Genomic DNA, 21,452 nt, shown 5'->3' with positions numbered 1-21,452 from the left:
GCCCGTCTATTTTCCGCTTCCTCCTTCCTCATCTGTGTCACTCTCTCACCGTCCTGTTGCTGCCTCTTTTCAGGCCGCTGATGGAACAAGAGTTAATTAGATGGCGGGTGAGACGTGGTTTATTCACCACTAACTGGAAATGAGGGTCTGAGGGTATTTGTCTAATCGTGTCTCGATGTGTCAGAGCGGGCCTCGGCTTCACGTCTGTCCGGGAATGCGACGATGCCTCTCTGTCCATGACGTCTTTAACACCCGCTTACTGGAATTCAAGCTCCAGATTTCAGACAAAAAAAGTCCTTTTCTAGTCAAGTCAAGTTTATTTGTAAAGCACGTTTAAAAGAGCCTCGGCCTTTACAGACAAGGCGTTAAGACAACAAAGATATACTTTTTTTTTTAAATCAAATATTGGATTTGTTTGAACTCATTTCAAAGGCCAGTAAAAAGGTGGGTTTTGAGTTGTGCTTTGAATGAATTGAATGAGTTTGTGCCTTTCATGGAGGAGGGGAGGCAATCAACTCCACAGACGAGGGTCTTTCAACTGAGAAGACTCGGTCGCCCCCGAGTGTCCGCTGGGCTCGAGGGACGACAAGGAGAGACTGCTCAGAGGACCTGAGTGATCGTGTTGAAGGTGTAAGGGGTTAAAAGTTCTGATTGTCTCACAGTAACTGATCCTTCTGCAGCAGTGAGAAGAAAACCAGAGTGAACGAATTATCCTTGATTAAAAAGAGAACTTGAGATTTATTTTTGGGTTTTTTTCTGTGTGCCTTAATTTAAAGATAGGACGGTGGAAAGAGTCCTAAATCAAGGAGAGAGCGAGAGAGAGAGAGAGTGGGGAACGACATGCCGGAAAAGGAGCCACAGGTTGGACCAGAACCCGGGCCACCTGTCTGGAGGACCACAGCATGCGCACTAACCACTAGGCCACCGGCGCCCCGAATGACACTACTTGTTTTAATGTATGACAATGCTGGTTGATGCATCCATAAAGAAGATTCTGTTCAAGGGAATTACTGATGGTTACGATGTCTTTTGTTTGTATCTTGTGAAAATACAAAGATAGTATATAAGATGACTCACTCAGGTTCAGTTATGGGAAATGTTACCGAGTTTAAAATCACTCAAAAACAACAAAGGCAAAAAGCTGCTGCTGCGTCTGTAGACTGTTGTTTCAGTGTGTCTGAAGGGATGATGCTCACGCAGCCAGCTGGGCCTGATGTGCAGTGACGGCAGCTGTCAGAGGCCTCTGGCAGCGGAGCAGACTGTCACATGGAGGCAACGCGAAGGACGACATACATGGCCAATGACAGCGCTGCTCGGACAAACTCAACACAGAGCAGAGGTCGGACTGAGTATGAGCAGAAATGTAACACCTTTCATCTGCATTAACTCCACAGACTGTATCTGAAACTGTGAACAGAAACGAGAAACTGCTGCTGTGATCGGTGTTTCATGCCCACTTGAGAGCACCGACACATCACAATGACAGACTGCAGGCGGTTGTTCATCTTGTTAGCTCATTTAGCTAAAGAGCAGCTAACAGTTCATTCCTAAAAAAAAAAAAAAAAAAAAAAAAAAACCCTCTTCCCTCCTCATGACTTCCTAATCCGCACCTTCAGGATTTATGCTCACTGTGTCAACAAGCAGCCAGGTCAACGTGTGTCACTGCATGCCAGCAGGTAGCTCACAGGTTCCTGTTTATATTGGGCTGTGTTTGCACTGTACACACACACACACACACCCACAACCTCATACCTGCAAATACCCTGCACACCTGAGCATGACACACACACACACACACACACACAGAGAGGAATAGGAAACAAGGAGCGATGATGTCACCGCTCAGGAAGCTGAGGGCAGAGTGATCTCTAATGTCCTTTCTCTTTGTCTCATTAACATTTGTTTTTCTATTCCATCTTTCCTTCAATCTGTCTCCTTGTTTGCCTTTGTTCTCATTCCTCAGTCTGTGTTTGTCTTGAAATCCCGGCTGACTGGGTGGAGCTTTGAACAAATGACCGTCCTGGCTGAGAGTCAACAGATGATGTAGATCTCTGAACTATTCCGCTCCCCCTCCCCTCTTCAAGAACTCAAGAGTGTAGGACAGATTAATTTTGGGGTTTTTGTTCCCTTATTCTAGAGGAGAAGAGTGGAAGTTAGTTAGTTATCATACTATTCATACGCAACATGATACCGTATGTAGCATGATCCAAAATCATAGTATGCAATTTTGTGTATGCGAGAAATACCCGGATGTGAACTGGATCAGCAGGAATTTAAAGTATGAAACGGGTGCATACTGGTCATGCTAAACTGTCCCACAATGCACTGCAGTACTGCTGTCACGCTGTCCAATCGCGGAGCTCGCCGACCAGCTGACTAACGGCTAAACATAACAGTTCTGTGCTGAAAAACATTTGACATGTGGCCAAATCAAATGACTCTGCAGTTTGCATTTTGTTGTTAGATTCTATTTTCAGATCGACGGTCCGGCTAGCTCATCAAACGGAGCTCTGACCCGAAGTACGTCACATGACCCGAGTTTTAGTACGTTGCTAACAGCATGCCAACGGTCGGGTTAGTATGCAGTATATTTGTTTTTGAGTGTGTAGTAGGCGGTGTGAGGTATGTGGTTTTGGACACCGCCTTAGAAACAGGGACAAGAGAGTGGGGAACAACATGTGGGGAGGGAGTCACAGGTGGGACTTGAACCCGGGACACCCGCTCGGAGGACGATAGCCTCTGCACATTTGGGCGCAAACCTCACCGCTACCTAATGAATCATCAGATATCAAAACTGGTGGCGATCATTTTTGGGTCAATCTATAATTCTTTGAACTCTGAAATCATTCCAGGTCTACGCTCGATTCTAGAAACAACAGAAACATCCCATTACATGTTAATGAGGGTAGCATCACCCAACAGTGAAAAATCCTCTCACGTCTGCTGCTGCCGCTGCTGCCGCTGCCCTCAGTCTCCACCTCTGACCTACATTCACAGTCTGAAGCTGGTCTGCCTCTGCCAGCTGATATGGGGTTACACTCACAGGCCGAGCGCTGCAGAGTTATGGGGTCAGACAGACGCTTCATCCCTGGGTCATGTGACGGGAATACCCAGCATTCACTCCTTTCTGCCAGCGCGCATGTGTGTGTGTGTGTGTGTGTGTGTGTGTGTGACACATGCTATACAGCTTCAAGGATCAGATAGAATGACATGTATGTGTGCAGATGTGACACACATGTATGTGCACACATGTAGGCGGCTAAAGCAGGCAGCTGTCTGTGAGCCACAAAGGAGACCCTGTGTGCAGACAGCCAACGGTTTGAACAGAGACAAGAAATCTACATTTGTATTTTTCTGCTTTATCGTCAAGGTAGACTATATTTGATTCTACTTCTGAGACTCAGCATTTGATCTTTTTTATCTGCTTTGACATGATTAGAGCGCCGTCCTTTTTCCATATGGCCGAAGATGAAGCATGAAGAGTCCCTGAATGTAGACCCAAATGTTTCTAGAAGCTGTATGGGTTCTCTTTTTCTCTTATTTATGGTGTCTTTTAAAAAAAAAAAAATGTAGTTCTTGTGCACTATGGGTGATGTGCTTCATATGTTGTGTGTGGTTTACATTTGTACGAGCTTCCCTGTTTACATGTGGATTGTTGTTTGTCACTGTTTTTATTTATTGATTCTACAGTAGAGGAAGCTCAATCACCATTTAAGACACATTTCTCCAAGGGGACAATAGAGTGTATCGTTTGCCTCGTATCATATTGTATTGCAGCGTAGTGTAGCGGATATTTTATCAAAAATGATGCTCATGAATGTCTGGGTAAAAAGCTGAGGCAGAGGGAGGAGACGCAGTGTTAAAAATGTGATCCTCTCAGGATTGATTTTTTTTTTATTGGTCTCAATTAGCTGTCGTATTATATGAGAGCAGTAGGGACTAGGAATAAGTCAAGAAATAAAATGACAAATAAGATCAGCTGCCATCACGTCTCTGTACATTTATATTGATTCTGTGACACCGTAATATTTTTGTCCCAGTCTGTGAATTCACATTGCATTTCAGCGTTGCATAGGGATGGAACAGCGGGAGCTCCACATACACACACAGTCAGAAATGCACACACACACACACACACACACACACACACACACAGCTGGCTCTGCTGAAACGGTCCCTCCTCTGTAACGCCTCTGTAACTACCTCTGAAGACGTTACAGAGAGGGGGATCACTTCCCCCAGTGTTCAGATTGAAGGAGAAACGTCACAGGGGCGTAAATATCACGGCTTGAAACAGCAGTCTGAATGAGGCTAGAGAGACTTTTCCCTGAAGAAATGAACGTGTTCTTGTTTGATTTAAGACATAACTACTAGCCTTCACAACCTGAGGACTTTCACTTTCTTGATTTTCAAAGCATGTTATGTGAGAAGTTGTTCAGAATGTTTCTTTTGAATGATGTTTGAGTCCTTTCACACTTTCATGTCATCGAGGAATAATAAAGGAAAACCTAAGCTGGAAGTCGAGTTTTAAATTGTTTGATTTATCACTTTTCTTTATCAGAATTACATGTTAAGACACCAGATCAGATTAAGGGCCAATCCTTCAACCTTAACAATAAAATAACCCTTAAATAAAGCCCGACGACAGGCATACCCAAAGAGACAAAAACCAGGCTTTGCAGAGCAGCCGTGCTCACTGACTCGTACCTTGATGAGATGCTTGTTGACCCATTTTGTGAAGGTTTTCTTCTGCACTCTGTCCCGCTCATCTGGAAGAAATACAGAGAGGAGAGAGCGAGGTTAATTACATCATGGTTTCTACAACTCGACAAGCATCATTTAGCAGACGCTTTTTATCCAAAGAGACGAACACAAGCGAGGATCGAGAGAGGAGCACATTTTAAGTCTGATCACACACACATACACACACAGGTGCTGACAGGAAGTGACCAGAGGTGCTGACAGGAAGTGACCAGAGGCAGAGCAACAACATCGACAGCAGAGAGTTCTAATCAGCATCAAAACCATCCTAAATATCATCTTCATCATCATTAAGTGTGTAGGTTTCCGCTGAGTCATGTATGGTGAGATGATGCACACAGAAATACAGAACGCTAAACACTCCCCTGAGAGAGGACGGTTATTGATGAAGCTGTTTACACTCAGACATGATATTGATTTGTGCGCTGCAGATCGGTCCTCAAACACACAGATACACACACACACACACACACACACACACACACACACACACACACACACACACACACACACACACACACACACACACACACACACACACACACACACACACACACACACACACACACACACACACACACACACACACACACACACACACACACACACACACACACACACACACACACACACACACACACACACACACACACACACACACACACACACAGACACACATTTGTATTCATGAACTTTATAAAAAAGTATTGATTTACTGATCCACTTTTTCATACGTACAGGATCCAGATTGTGATTGTGATATTTCTTTTGATCATAATAAATATTGTTATTGTTGTCGTTGGTTTTCAGTGTAAAGCTTCTCAAAGCTGATTAAAATGATTCCAAAGACATTTTTCTGGACTTCATGCCGGAGTCACACACAAAGAGGAGTGCAAGAATTGAACTGTCGATCGTAAAGAAGGAGCTGCTCCATCTCCTCTGAGCGTCGTCATGGAGACGATTTGCGGACACATCTTACAGTTCTTCCTGAACGTCTCCAAAGTGAGACTGTGCGAGCTGAGAATCTTTAAAATGCCCGACGGTCTTTCTCGATCGGTGACAAGGGCCGATAACGGATATGTAAATTACACCGATATCAGACCCGATACCGATATAAGATCGGATCTGTTCCATCTGTAAAAAAAAAAAGCAACACTCTCCTTTTACTCACATCAAACATGTCAGATGATTCAGTCATTTAACAGCTTCTAAATGTTTCTTTTATTCAGAAATGACAAAGCTTTGTACGAGCTGAAGAACATCCGTGACGGTTGATTGACTTCAGCTCCGGGTCATGTCGATAAAAAGCTGCCACGTTTTTCTAACGATGACATCATCAGAGAAGACTGTGGTGGTTAAAAAAATAAACCCAGAAAGTCGTTTGTCTGGTTTCTCTCCACCCAGCATGTTGACCCGAGTGCAAACAAAACGGTCTGCATTTTGATCATGTTTTCATCCCCCCTCGTCTCGTGTCCCGCCCCCTCTCTGAAGCTCTGACGTTTGTCTCAGATTCTCTAACTGAAGTGTGTTATCTGACTGTCGGGCACAGCTCCAGCCCGCGTCCTCCACGTCCCAGAGGAGTGAGGCAGCCAGGCCAGGAATAGAGCCTGATGCTGGGACACGACTGTGTTATCTCTCCACCACCACTGACTCTTTTTCTCCACACTTCACAGACTCTCTCTGCTCCTATCAGTCAGTCTGGGAGAAACAGGAGACGCAGACTCTTGTTTTCCCTTTCCCGCCATTCAGAGGAATATCTCACTTCCTGCTGGACGGATAATCAAACATCCTCTAAGTGTCATGGCGTGTTCCTAGACAGCTTTGGAAAGAATAACATTTAAACATAACATACTCCAGCTGTTATTTATTCATAGTGAGAGTGTTATGTAGTACGGCCGTCCTCTTCCTAATGATGAACATCAGATTACAAAACAAGGAAGAGCTACAACCATTTGTCCATAGGTCTAATTACCAACATCTGCTTTAATCAGCTTTTCATGCGAGTTCAATTTCAAGCAAATATTCTTCCTCTAAATGTTCATGCTTCTCACTGTGGAAACATGCTGCTCTTCTTCTGCATCCTGTGACACCAGACTGATTTATTCTCGGGGACTTTCTGTGCGACAGGTTAGGGTATCTGACGATGTCACAGAGGAATGTTTCTCTTTTCTCTGACACCTCACGGCTGAAATGGTCCAAAAAACACGGGAGAGCATTTTACTGAACAAAATAAGTGTTGTTGAAGCCCAACAAGACTTTTCATTTCTATTATAAGCACAACCTGTAATAAATACACAGCTTTCATCGGGTTACATCTTAACTAAAGAAAAAAGGACTCAAATATTCAAACTTCTTTTTGCCTAAAATTAACATATTTCCAATCAAAATCTGTTCCAGACTGTCAGACACGCACAAAATGAAAATAAAAATGAATCATTTATGGGTTAAAAAACATTTGGTGCGGGGCCCCGGTTCAAATCTGACCTGTGGCTCCTTCCCCTCTCTCTCTCTCTCTCTCTCCGGTTTCTGACTCTCTGCTCTGTCCGGTCTCTAAAGAAATGCATGAAAACATTTGGTTATAACTTCCAAAATGTTTTTTTTGTGTGACTGTAATCTTTCCCACGTCTCCAGGATTATGTCAGCACACGTTCAGGCTGTTATTTAATATCAGAGAAACTTATCCTCATGTCTATGTTTTATTTACTGAACCCCATGAGATCAACATCTCTTTCACAACGCTGACCTGAACACCGTTTGTCAAATCAAACCCTCCATATGACACCTTTGTTTACCATCTCAGCACATGCGCACTCATTACAGAACAGTGTTTCCCTCCAGTTTGTCTGACAGCCAATCAGAGGCCAGCTGGCTGCAGGTACTTCCCCTCCTGACAGCTGTTTATCAGTTGCCATGGAGATCAGCCATGCGAGGAGATAGACAGTATCACTTCCTCCTTCAAAGAGCTTCTTATCTTTGTGTGTGTCTTTTCTCACACACACACACACCTGTGTAAACACACAATCTTACACACACACACACACACACACACACACACACACACAGCGTCTAAACAGTGCGACACCTTCAACTGTCAGGCTCCATAAGTAGGAAGGATTTCACCAAGTGGAAATTCAATTTAGGATTTAGTAGGTCGAATATCTAAACTGGATAAAACTCAACGGTCAATCTCAACACTTCAAAACGCACACACACACACACACACACACACACTACATTTATACACTCTTATACAAACACACACACACACAAGCTGACATGTTGAGGAGTTCACTAAGAGGGCTAGCCTTCAGGCAAAGAACACATATTTCAACATGCGCTTGCAAAATGGCTTTTAGCACCGCAACACGCCTCGCTTCCCAAACCTGCCGGGGAAGCTGAGCGAGTTACCCCAGAGGAAGTTCTCAGGCTTTTACATGTTAGTAGGTCACACACACACAAACAGGTTAAAGAACACTGCACCTGTGCAGACTTATGAGGTTCATGTAGGTGTGGTAATGAAGGGTTACTCATCTAATCCTGTGTGTTATATTTCTAGATGCATTCATCTAAAACTGGAGAAATGAGAAGAGTTGAGGTAGTGACAACCACGGAAAGGCGCTCATTCATCCACATAGGAGGGTATTGTTAAGATGTACACACTCTCTTCCACGCTACACAACCAAACACACACACACACACACACACACACACACACACACACACTGCCCTGACATCTACAATGATTAATAGAGACCACATTCAGCACAACTGTTGTCACTGGTGTGTGTGTGCACAAACAGGAACTGTTCAAACACAGTGCAACACGTGCTGACAGGAGCCACTCTGCGCACTGACTGAATGTCAACAACAACTGTACTGCTTCACTGTGGGCATGTTCACACACACACACACACACACACACACTCACAGGAACACACTGACCTGCACAGCACATGAGCGAGTACAGGTGAGCGTTGAGATGGCACTCATTCCTGTAGTCGGGCCACATGGTCCACAGCTCCCTCCGCTGCTAATCAGAGCTCCATAGATGCTATCAGCGCATAATCCAGGACAGAAGTCAGTTAATTATAGCAGGTGGAGTCTCTGGCAACAAGCTGCCGCCACGTATCCAAAAAGTTAAAGCCACCGGGCGAGCCACCGGGAGAGTTCTCCAGCGGAGTGTCTCCTCCTTCTCTTGGTTTGATTTCTCCGCGTTTCAGCCGTCCGCTCTCTCCTGCTGTCCCGTGCCAGCTGCCATGTCCTCCTCTGTGTGCAGGCCTTCTCCCTCCGTCCCCTCACACCCTCTCTCCCCGGCAGCAGTTGCTCTCACACGTGTGTGTCAAAGTCAGCGTCAGCTACTCGCCCCGCACTCCAAAAGGGACGGCCTCCCTCCCTCCCTCCCTCTCTGCTTACTCACTCCACTCACTTCTACTTCCTCACCAGGCAGTGGCACTCTGCCTCTCTCTCTCTCTCTCTCTCACTCGTTCGCCCTCTGTTTCCAGGCCACAGCAGACGGTCTGTGCTCAGGCTGCAGCTTACTCCGGCTCTGCAGAGCTGCAGGGGTGCTCCCTCTGTTCATCCATCCTCTGTGTTTCTTTCTGCGGCTCCTCTCGCTCCACGCGTAGGTAAGCAACTCTCCTCGCTGACATGCACGATCCAGAGGGACGATTCTCTCTTTAGATTCTCTCTCTTTTAGTTTACGGCATATTCATGACTGTGGAGGTTGTGTTAATCCACGTGATGTAGATGTTTTTTTTCTGGTGCTGAAGGAATTAAACTGAAAGAGGCGGTGTGCATGTATCCTGCAGATATGTTCTTAGGAGGCAATTCTGAAAAATGTTTTAACTCCAAGAAGAATCCATTTGCGATGATGCAATCCACTCTTGAATCCTCTTTTTAAGCCAGAGAAACAAAAAACGAGCTACAAAATATACAAGTATGTCTTGTTCTGCAACACTATCCAAACATCTTCTCCTTCAAGCTGACAAAAGCCAGACGCAACAGCTCCCTGATAGCTTCATTTCCTCGCCTTAGCTCCTTCTTCCTTTCACCATGTTTACTTTCCTTAAGAGGCAAACACAAACAGCTCCCTTTTTCAAAATCAGAGCCGACAGCCCCAAAGGTCTCCCGCTCCTAAGCGGTTTTAGGAAGAAAGACAAAGACTGTGACTGCAGCTGAAATAGGACTTTGGACTCAGCAGAGGTCTGGCTGACTTGTGAGTGTGACGTAGTTTAATGTAATATACTGAAAGCAGCCTCGGCAGAGTCCGTCACCTCATTAGTGTGTGGACTAGAGAGACGCGATGACGAGAGAAAACATGAAGAAGCAGAAGAAGAATATCTTAGGCCATCCACACATCCTCCAATCACAGAGAGAATTCACTGTCCTGGGCTGCTTCCTCTCACCGCTGACAGCCTGGAATCACATTTTATTAAAAAAAAAAAAAACCCTCTCTCACTCCTTCTCTCTTCATCGTTGCTTCTTAAAATAGCTGTGTCATCGCAGAGGCAGCGTGAGGCAACAAATTCTGCTTTGTCATGCAAAAAAAAACAGGGTCAAGAATGAGCATTGGGTGAAATGCTTCGCTTCGGCCTCGAGTCAGACAACAGTCCTCAGTAGGTCATGTGACCTGGCCGGTAATCAGGAAGTCCTACGTCATCTGGCCTGACTCTTGAGGTCGCAGGTGTAGCTACAGTACACACACACACACACACACACACACCTGTGCAGACGAAACAGTGACACACACACTCTTAAAGTCACAACATGCTCAGAGAAACACAAGCTCCTCCCCCTCCTCCTCCTCCTCCTCCAGAAGTGTCAATCCTTCCTTTGCATCCCTCCTTCTTTTGGTCCTCTTCTCCTTCGCTCCCTCCTGATATCAGATCCTTCCTCTCCTCCGCGCCTCCCTGGTGAATCTCTCCTCTTTCTGCCCATAAGGGAACGTCGACACTAAAAATACCAGACGGAGCTTACGCCTCTAATACCATGCAGCGTGTTTATCCCTCGCTCCCTCCTTCTCTGTCGTTATCACTGCTAATCTCCCTCGCTCTCCCTCTCTGTTTGCCTCGTCTTCCGGTGCTCTGGCTCTCTCCTCCTGTGATTCAATTAAAAATTTAAAAAAAAGAGAGGATGATTCCGAGTGCTTTTCCTCCGTTAGTCCATCATGCCATCTTCTCTCCTTTCACTTTCTTTTTCTTGCTGCGTCTTTTCTCAGCCAGCCCGGCTCCCAGAGTTTATTTATCCTCCTCCAAACACTCAGCGGCTGGCAGCAGGCTCCGTCACTCTTTTTTTTCTCTCTTTCTTTTTCTTGCCTTCCGCTTGTTATCCCTTTTTTTTTTTTTATGTAGGAGCTACAAACGCTGAATGCTAAAATGTTTGTGAACAAGCCTCTTCTGGATCAGCAAATCAGCTGACTGGAGGAAAGAAGGTTTTTTTGTGCAAGATTTAGGCGGTTTTTGGAGGATTTGTTCACAAAGTGGAGAAATGTTCCAGTAATCGTTTTCCTCTCTCTGGTTGGATATGTCCCAATCACACTAACCAGCTCTCCAGTCAGCCACATTCAATCTGCCCTCCTGTGGCCGCAGCAGAGACACACATCCTTAAATGAAGCAAACTCTCTGACACTATGTGAACTCAATCAGCGAGAGATGTGTCTGCATGAAAAAACTAAATGAAATGTTAAACAGCCAAACACGAAGTAAAAAAAAAAGACAGAATAACTCCATCCAGCAGCTAAACACAAAGTTAATGATTTCAGGTGGTTTACATGCACATAAAGATATAACTGATCCTGTTTAGTGACCATAACAACAAACAGCTCCTGGTTTATACCTGGTTTTATTTCACTATCTACTCAGATCTGATTATAGTTACATTTCTAATCAGGTCATTTGTTTCTGAGCAGAGTCCAAGATTAGGTTTCTGACTCACCGGCCAAGGTGGCATGGAGATTAAAGAAATATCCACCGGCCAAAGTATTTTTTTTTAACCGGCCTAATGAATTAATGAATTGTTTTAAGGGTTGGCAGACTCCTGGTCAATATCACCACCTACTAGCTAATGCTAAAACAAGCTAGCAGTGGACTGAATGCAGCAAGGTAGCTGATGTCCAGTATAGTAAACAGTGGAATGGGGTGAAGGTGGGTGGTGTTATTGTGTGTGCATGACGTGTGCATCAGTTTGTGTGTGTCAGTCTGCCCCTGCAGAGCTGTAGCATGCAGACAGAAAAGGGGAAAGAAGCTGCAGACACATCATACAGTGGTAAATAAACCTGCATAGTTTTTTTATTTAAGTGAGTGAGGTTTTGGTAGAAATATTAACCCTGACAGCCTCTCTGAGATTTACTTAAAAAAATGGAAAATCTGCCTGCACTTGTTGGCTGTTCAGTGTTTCCCCTAGGTTTACAGCGTTGAGGGGTGGGGACAAGCCGACATGCCAACACGGCAACACAAACACTTGAAGGAATCTTGATGTTCATCGTGTTACTTTTAATGACAGCTGTCCTTTTCTATCGGAAAGGTATCCTTAAATGACTTATCTCCCTGATTTCCGACTCTATCCACTATCCTGTCTCTACAATAAAGGCACAAAAAGCCCAAAATTAAATATATATATATTTTTTATACTTGACCTTCAGGGGGGGCGGGCCGCCCCCCTAATATAATGGTAGGGGAAACACTGCTGTTCATTTCAGACGCTGATTGCAAGTAACTTTTTATTCTGTATTTAGATCAACATATAGCTTAATACAACAAGAACCCAGTTTCTCCATGCATGCTGCACAGTAGCAGCTTCCCTGTTCCTCATATGAGAAGGGGTTAAACACAGACCCCGCCTCCCTGCAGGGTTGAATTAAGGAGAAAAGCCCTGAACTCAGAGAGCTTGACTAACAAAGCTGAGCAATTTCAAAGAAAGTGTAAACCACAATGATGTACATGTTGTGTTAACCCTGAACCCACAGCATGTACATATATGATGCTACACACCCAAACAATACCCGACTACTGATGGCCAACCACTGTGACCAGCTCGGTTTCCTGTGATGAAAAAATGAAGAAGAGTTGTGATCACAGCAGCACGCCGTATGAACACACACACATAATCACTCACTTCACCCGCTCATATAGAACCCAGACACGAGGTTTAACAAGCGAGTCAACGTGAAAGTAAAGTTTGACGGTTGATTAGAAATCCTGCCTCACTCGAATTTCAGAAATCACACAGACCAACAAGTCCCGAGATGGATTGACTCATTCTGAAACAAACCCACAATCAGATTTCTAAATACCTCTGAGGCACATCTGTAACTTCTTTGGATGAGTTATGTCGTACCTCGTTAGACTCCTTTTTATTAGCACTCCTGTTACGTCATGCAAGATCTTTCTCCCTTCATGAATGCAAGCTAACTGTTGCATTAGAGGTTTAATAATCAATCTCTCAAAACCAATCTCTCAAACCAAAACAAAGCTGTTTCTTCAGCACACCGCTTCCCCTCCTGCCCCACCCCTCCCTTAGTGTTCTGACTGAGTGCAGCCGTCTCTACAACTGATCTACATTCGGATACGCAGCCCTGATGTGATTCAGTTTTTATTACTTCAAAGTATTTTATAAAAAATAAAAAATAAAATCCTCATTTTGGAAAGTCTGTTGGTTCTCCTTGAATTGGACTCTCAGACGCAAACTGGCCTCGACCATCAGCGTCCCCGAGTGGGTGGGGCCGTCTCTCTTTCCCTATGTGATGGCGGGGCTAACGGTTGGAGAGGGAGGATTTCACAGGAATGAAACATGATTGAACCTCTGAGCGTAACTTAAACGAGCAAGCACCGTCCAGTTTCTGTAAACTGACTTGAGCTTTTATATTTATTTTCTCGTCTTCTGACTACTCAAAGCTCTTTTACACCGCAGGTCACACCTACACATTCACACACTGACGGTAGAGGCTGCTGTGAAAAGTGACCATCAGAGGTAACTAATCCCATTCATACACATGACGAAGCAGAGGGAGCAACTTGGGGTTTAGAGTCTTGCCCAAGGACACATCGGACATGTGGCTGCAGGAGCTGGGGATCGAACCCTCGACCTTCAGCTACGAGACGACCGACTCTACCGCTGAGCCACAGAACAACAAACCCAGAGGGAGTTTGACTTCACTCCTTTTTTTTTTTTTTTTAGAAAGGCTAAATGAATGTTTAAAATGTTACATATAAACCGTTTAGACCGAATTATTCAAAAAAAAAAAGCCTCATCGAACAATAACGACAAATACGACTTCAGCTTGGTGTTTGTACTGAATTCAAACCACAACAACAGCTTTAGGTGCTTTACCAACAGCATTTAAAAAAAGGGTGTAAACACCCCACTCCATTGGTTTGGACACAAAGGGCTTTTATATCAAGTATCAGACTTGAAATAAGTATTAGCAAGAAGCCGGTAGAATGTGTTTAAAGCTGGTGTTACATCAGAGTTCTCTGTGAGTAATGAATCGTTGGAGCCATAATGAGACTGAGAAGCTTACTGGCAAGCACAGCAGCTCCTTGTTCCTTGTTGAGCATGTTCTTTATAAAAAGACAACATTGCACGCCACAAAAGACGAAACATACATGGACGCCACTGTCCCGGCTGGATTACACGGAGGTTGTCATGAGATTCAATAAGCCATGAAATATCGCGGCTTCTCGCTCGAAAGAGCCAAATATGGAGAAGTGTGCTCCACTGACTCATGCAGATGTGATGCAGCAATCAAGTCCTGCAGAACAAAAGCACTAAAACAGAAATCTCACTGGAACAGGAGAAACATGTACAGTGTTTGCACCTCAAGCCGCTTTACATTCCTGTCGACTTAAATAGAAAACACGAGGTGACATGGAAGCTAAGGAAGCTTTGGAATCATGCGAGCCACTGTACATGCTGTATCACAAAGCCTATTTAAAGCCCGAGCTAAATGCTAAAGGTAATGGTTTGAAATGCACACAGTGACAGATGAGTGAAGCTGTCTTTTACAATAAGTGACACAGCACGATGGGTGGAGCTTGGACAGGAAGCACAAAGAAGAGATAAAGTACAGCTGGAGCAGTGACAGGGGAGAGAAGTAATACAAAAAAAAAGGGGAAACAAGTCGAGAAATGTTGAGTTTACTCTTCCTTTTTAGCGGCGGGTTGAACACAAAGAGTGAAAGTTACCTTCTTCAAAAGTGGGGGGCCTATTACGACAGGAGAGGCGACGGTAAAACCAAACTCCAGCTGCTGTTAAGAAGTGAAAAGTCACCACCAGGATGGGCATGATGACTGTGTGGTCCGTTAGGAACTCCATCTCGAACCGGCTGGTTGATCAGAAACGTTTCCAAACTTCTCAAAAGTCGCAGGTAGCTTCAAAAGCCACAAGAGTCCAAAGATCAAAAAAAAAAATGACTGCAGACCTCCAGGTAAAGACCTTAGACCATAACCGTGCAGAAACGGGAGATTTTCTAGCTGTTTATGATCAGAATCATGGTAATCCTTCTTCTCCTTTCACTTCCTCCTGTTTTGACACCATTCACAAAAACGATCGTCCGAGTCCTTCCTCCAGCATCTTTCAGCACAAAAACCACTGCAGCTAATAACTTCTCTGAGCTCCTCTGTCCATTCAGATGCCCTCCCCTATTTCCCCTCACTCTCTCTCTCTCTCTCTCTCCTTCTCTAACTCTCTCTCTCTCAATCTCGCTCGCTCTCTGACACTCTGACAGTGAATTCCTTTCCCCTGAAACAAGCGACCAGACTGAAGCCGTTGCTCATCGCACCGTTAGAAAACAGGCAAATAGATGAAACGGGACTAAGCAGACGGAAATGGGAGTGTGTATATGTATATGTGTGTGTGTGTGTGTGTGGTTTCATACTTACTAGAAGAAACCACACGAGAGATACCCACATGCACGTCTTCCTGTCGGTGTTTGTCTCTTTTTAAGCATGCTAAAATCTTTTTAATAATTCTCTTTTTTTTCAATAAGCTTAACACCAAACAACCTTTTCTATGTATTTAAATGCACACATGATGCACTTATATGTGTGCAGCAGTTTGTGCAAGGTGTGTGTATGCATATGAGGCAGTATGTGTGTGTGTGTGTGTGTGTTTGTGTTTGTTTGTTTACCTCTGTTGCTATGAATGAGCAATGCATCCTGGCTGTGATATTTATTGACGGCTATCTTTGAATGATGTCTGCTGACTGTGACGGCACGTTCAAAGGCTTCACACAGAGGGGGCAGTTAAAACCAAGGTGATCAGGTGTGTGTGTGTCCGTATGTGTGTGTGCATGCATGTTACACTATAGAGACTTTACAGTGTGATTCAGCATGAGTCAGGCTGCAGACTGGAAGGCAGGGGGTCCTACAGAGTTATTCTCACCTTGTAGACAGTTACACGTGTGTGTGTGTGTGTGTGTGTGTGTGTGTGTCTGGAAAGCCGCTGACATTTCAGTCCTAGCAACGTCCAGAACAAACAATACACAGCCACAATCAATCTGATGACATTTCTCAGCTGTCAGGGGAGAAGACTCGGCTTCAAACTTCCGTCACGGTTGCGATAACAACGATTTATTTGGGCGCTGCTTCTCTGTGGTTTTTTTTTTGCCTAGAAACACCAAAACCTAATAAAGAGACGTAGCATGCTGAATCGATCTGTGCACAGACTGAATAAAGGCCGCCATGCTGTCATACAGAGAGGGCAGTGATGTGTTTCTTTCCAAGTAGTCATTTCCTTATTTCCACTATTACCAGATAATGAGGAAACGAAGAGGAGGTCCAGCAGCCAGCTGTTTCAACCGATGCTTTCCACCACCCAGGCTCAATTCATCAATCAATCAATATTTATTTGTAAAGTGCAGATTTAATACAAAAGCTATCTCAGGACACTTAGACCCAACATCCACAATGAGCAACACACTTGGCAACATTTAACAAACGATCAGTGGTAAGGAAAATGATTCTAAGAGGCAGAAACCTCGAGCAGAAGCAGACTCATGTGGAGCTGCTGGGACTGTGTCGGGGAGAAGAGAGACGGAAAGAGACAAACAAACAAACAAACAGAGAAATAACGAAATGAAACAGATTTAATACCAGTAATAAGTATGTGTGTTATTAGCAGGACCAGCCAGGTGTGATATTCTGAGAATATATTCAAATAAGATATATCCAGTGTTTCCCCTAGGTTTACAGCGTTGGGGGGGGTGGGGACAAGCCGACATGCCGACACGACGACACAAACACTTGAAGGAATCTTGGTGTTCATGTGTTACTTTTAATGACAGCTGTCCTTTTCTATCGGAAAGGTATCCTTGAATGACTTCTTTCCCTGATTTCTGACTCTATCCACTATCCTATTGGGCACAAAAAGCCCAAAAATAAATCTTAAAAAAAAAAAAAAAAAAAGTATATCAATGTATTGTGTCCCACTCCTGCCTCTCAGATAAATGAGAATAACTACACTTCCCAGACTGCTTTCACACCTCATGTGAGAAAAACTAAATAAAACATGTTTATTTGTCGTGCAAATCATTTCAAATTCTCCCCGTCTCAGTGAAAAACAGCTTATTTAGATCAAGAGAGCCTTTGGAAAGAATCAATCTAATGAGCTTATCGTAGGCTAATCAAGTAGTCCTCTTACGAGTTTCCATGTTGGGTAAATTCAGACTCTGACAACATCAAGTATGGAGACATATTTGACACTGCAGTGCTTTCTTTAATTTACTAAAAAGACACTTTGTCTCATGGTCACCTGTTCGCTGCTCGCCGGCTACCTGAGGCTGCTGCAGCGTGCAAACTGGAGTCGGGGGGGGGGGGGGGGGGGGTTGTTGTTGTTGTTGTTGTTGTTTTGAATTGCTAAAAAATTGCAGACAAACTTCTGCACGCTGTCTAATTATCTTCCATACCCTTCCATACCCAAACGTTGCACACTCATTTTTGCAAGTAAGAAAGTGTCTCATCTGCCGTCACCTCCTCTGCTCGCTCTCTCTCTCTCTCTCTCTCTCCTTCATAAGGCGCCAAAAGGACCTGAGATCATCAGTATTTACTGGATATGACTTGTAAAAAGACACTTTGTCTCATGGTCACCTGTTCGCTGCTCGCCGGCTACCTGAGGCTGCTGCAGCGTGCAAACTGGAGTCGGGGGGGGGGGGGGGGGGGTTGTTGTTGTTGTTGTTGTTGTTTTGAATTGCTAAAAAATTGCAGACAAACTTCTGCACGCTGTCTAATTATCTTCCATACCCTTCCATACCCAAACGTTGCACACTCATTTTTGCAAGTAAGAAAGTGTCTCATCTGCCGTCACCTCCTCTGCTCGCTCTCTCTCTCTCTCTCTCTCTCCTTCATAAGGCGCCAAAAGGACCTGAGATCATCAGTATTTACTGGATATGACTTGTAAAAAGACACTTTGTCTCATGGTCACCTGTTCGCTGCTCGCCGGCTACCTGAGGCTGCTGCAGCGTGCAAACTGGAGTCGGGGGGGGGGGGGGGGGCTTTTTCTCTCAATAAGAGAGAGTATAAAGAACCTATAGTCTCCTTGATGCTTGAGAAAAATGTAATGTGTATAGTATAACAGTATATGCATGTAAATGAGATTGAAGTCTGCATGATAATAATCATCTGCTTATAGGGATCATTTTTCTGTTATGACCACCAACATGACGTTTTCTGAGTATAAATAAAAAGAAGAGAAGAAGAGAATAAAAAACTGTGTGATCAAAAAATATTAGGAGAATTTAAACATCTGAATACAGAGAAGTACAGAGAAGTACAGAGGTGATAAAGAGAGCTGCAGAGGAAATCAAAGAAGAACATGTCTCGTGTGGTAGCTGCCACTGTGGGGCAGAAGAGACCAACATGTGTGTGTGTGTGTGTGTGTGTGTGTGTGTGTGTGTGTGTCGGGCTGATCGACTTCACACTCAGAGCGCTGACAGCAGGACCAGGGACGCTGTGAGATAAACATTTGTTCTTCCCACAATGGAGACCTTTAAAGTGTTTCAGCAGCAGAGAGGTGACAGTGAGAGCACAGCTCAGTCAAATACAAAATAAAATAACATAAGAGCAAAAAACACACAACACAGCTGCTGTACGAGTATCAAACTTAAAATATACAAGCCTACATTATACTCCCGTTCAGGAGAGGAGTGCTAAAGACGCTGATGTAAACGTGTTATTAAGTAACAGACAGGTTCACCTACAAGAGGTGGATCCATTTTATGATAATTATATGAACTACAGGGTGCATTTAGTACGAGGGCAGCTGAGGGAGATTTGTTTTTACTCTAAAAAATATTTGAGTTGTCCTGTAACACGTGTTTCACTCAGTGTTTTCCTCTGTGGGTTCAGCTCTGTCTTTCCTGTGTAGTGAGACTCATTCTGCAGCGTGCAGCTCACACATCCACCCTGTGAACACAAAACTCCTCCTCTGAGCTCAAACACCAGACGTCTGCGAGCACAAACCACACGCAGTGACCTCAGATCACCTGCACTCAAATGCTCCGGATTGAAGGGTGGATTTGGCTTTACACATTTGATTTAATATGGAAAAGGACAAAGTGGTATTTTCTTCTTCGTCTCTTTTCTCGAGCATCACACGGAGCAGCGGCTGTGTGTGTGTGCCTCTGAGCGTGTGTGTGTGTGTGTGTGTGTGTGTGTGTGTGTGTGTGCATGTCAGCTTTCAGGATGAAGAGGTCAGAGGTTAAATCTCACGTCCCCTCTCTGTGGAAAATGCAGCGTTGGGAAACTTGGGCCAACACACACACACACACACACACACACACACACACACACACACACACATACATACACAGACACAAACAGGGATGCAGCCAGGGTGTAACTGAGCCACGTGGATGATGTCAGACTGAAGTATAGAATCGATTCACGTGTGAGAGAAGAGGAGGAAAGGCGGAGGAAAAGGTGGGACGACTGTGAGAAGCAGGGAGGGAGAAGAGAGAGAGTTATTGTGAGGCGCTCGGCGTTGTATCGGCTGTTTGTGTTGAGACGTGAAAGACGCCTTTCATTCAGATATCAGAGGGAGAAATCTCACACTCACTGCCACGTCCAACACACACACACACACACTCACACTCACACACAGATGTCTGAGAGGTACAGGACTCAGCAGGACGAAAGTATTATCACATGATTTATATCGTGCTGACTGACTAAGCGCAGGTTTTTTTTTATCTTCACAAAAAGACGAGGAAATTAAAAATGATTCAGTGTAAATATCGTATGGAGGATTCTTCTGTCTGCTGGTGTGTGTGTTCTGTTGCAGCAGCAGCGTGTCATGTCTGTCCCTCCCCCCCAGTACAGCTCAAATCTCCCAGTCAGCAGCATCCTTTACAAAGACGGCCAGGACGCCAGGAAGGTCACCCTGACACACACACACACACACACACACACACACACACACACACACACACACACACACACACACACACACACACACACACACACACACACACACACACACACACACACACACACACACACACACACACACACACACACACACACACACACACACACACACACACACACACACACACACACACACACACACACACACACACACACACACACACACACACACACACACACACACACACACACACACACACACACACACACACACACACACACACACACACACACACACACACACACACACACACACACACACACACACACACACACACACACAGAAATATATTGCACTTTTAGATTCAGAGCCGCTGTCCTGCTCTCACATGATGTTACCATAACACACATGTTTCTCCTCACACACACACACAGAGATAGAGAGAGAGAGAGAGAGAGAGAATCTGGGAATCAGAGAGAATTATTTGAATCAGTAGAAATTGGAAACCTAATCAGTACATAGATTAGAAAGTTATGATTTACTGGATTTGAATTAGCCCAATATTTAAGAGACATAAAAGAGCTGAATAGTGACCTAATACAGGCTCTGTGACCACAGACTGTTTTGGTTTTAGCTGAAACTGTTTGTCCACAGGTCGTTGCTCTGGGATACTCGGCTGTGTTTGTTATCATGTATTTTTTTGTGAATTTTTAATTTTCGTATCTGCCAAGCGACTGCAGATGCTGATAAGGTTCTTGTATGTTAAGTCCTTTTGTCAAATACTTCATGATTAAAATCACAATAGTTTTGTCTTGGACAGATTCATTGTGTTGTGTTAAGAGAGAATCAAACTGATGCATCAAGATTTGTTAAGGTTGTTAATACTAAATGAAAAAAGATGAGCTGCTGTACGTAGAAACGGATCATTTTGGCTCGTGGACTTCAAATTCAGACACGTTGCCGGCTCCAGTATTCAAAGCTTTCCACGGGAACATCAACACTGAACGATGCAGCTGTGTTCAGGATGAGAGCTGCAGGAGGACACAGGGGAAAAAAGGCCGAGGGCAGGACGAGCAGAAGGAGCGGGAAAAGGAAAAGGACGGTCACATCGGTGTGATGAATCGTCCGACCTTGGACTTCCATGTCCGCGTAGCAACAACACAAAATACAGTAGAGCTCTTCCTCCTCCTCCTCCTTCAGTTTGCATCAGTCAGAGTGAACGCAGTCACCTCTGCAGCCTCTACCTCTGCAGCCTCTACCTCTAACTATCAACCTCTGTTAGCGTCACGGCACAAAAGTGACAGAACGGTGATACCTGTGTGCTGATAAAA

General features: G+C 44.5%; 1 protein-coding gene across 2 annotated transcripts in view; it reads right to left on the bottom strand.

Moving 5' to 3' along the window:
* macf1a (microtubule actin crosslinking factor 1a) overlaps nucleotides 1-21,452 on the bottom strand; it is a 238,971-nt gene that overhangs the window by 134,700 nt on the left and 82,819 nt on the right. For both annotated transcript variants that reach the window (XM_061058975.1, XM_061058976.1), the window contains exon 3: nucleotides 4,708-4,769. In XM_061058975.1, the coding sequence (XP_060914958.1) occupies nucleotides 4,708-4,769 (62 nt within the window). The remainder of the gene's footprint in view (nucleotides 1-4,707; nucleotides 4,770-21,452) is intronic.

This window comes from Labrus mixtus, chromosome 16 (genome assembly GCF_963584025.1).
Source record: "Labrus mixtus chromosome 16, fLabMix1.1, whole genome shotgun sequence".
Lineage (NCBI taxonomy): Eukaryota > Metazoa > Chordata > Actinopteri > Labriformes > Labridae > Labrus > Labrus mixtus.
Note: the sequence above shows the minus strand (reverse complement) of the source record. Positions and strands in the feature narration are given on the sequence as shown.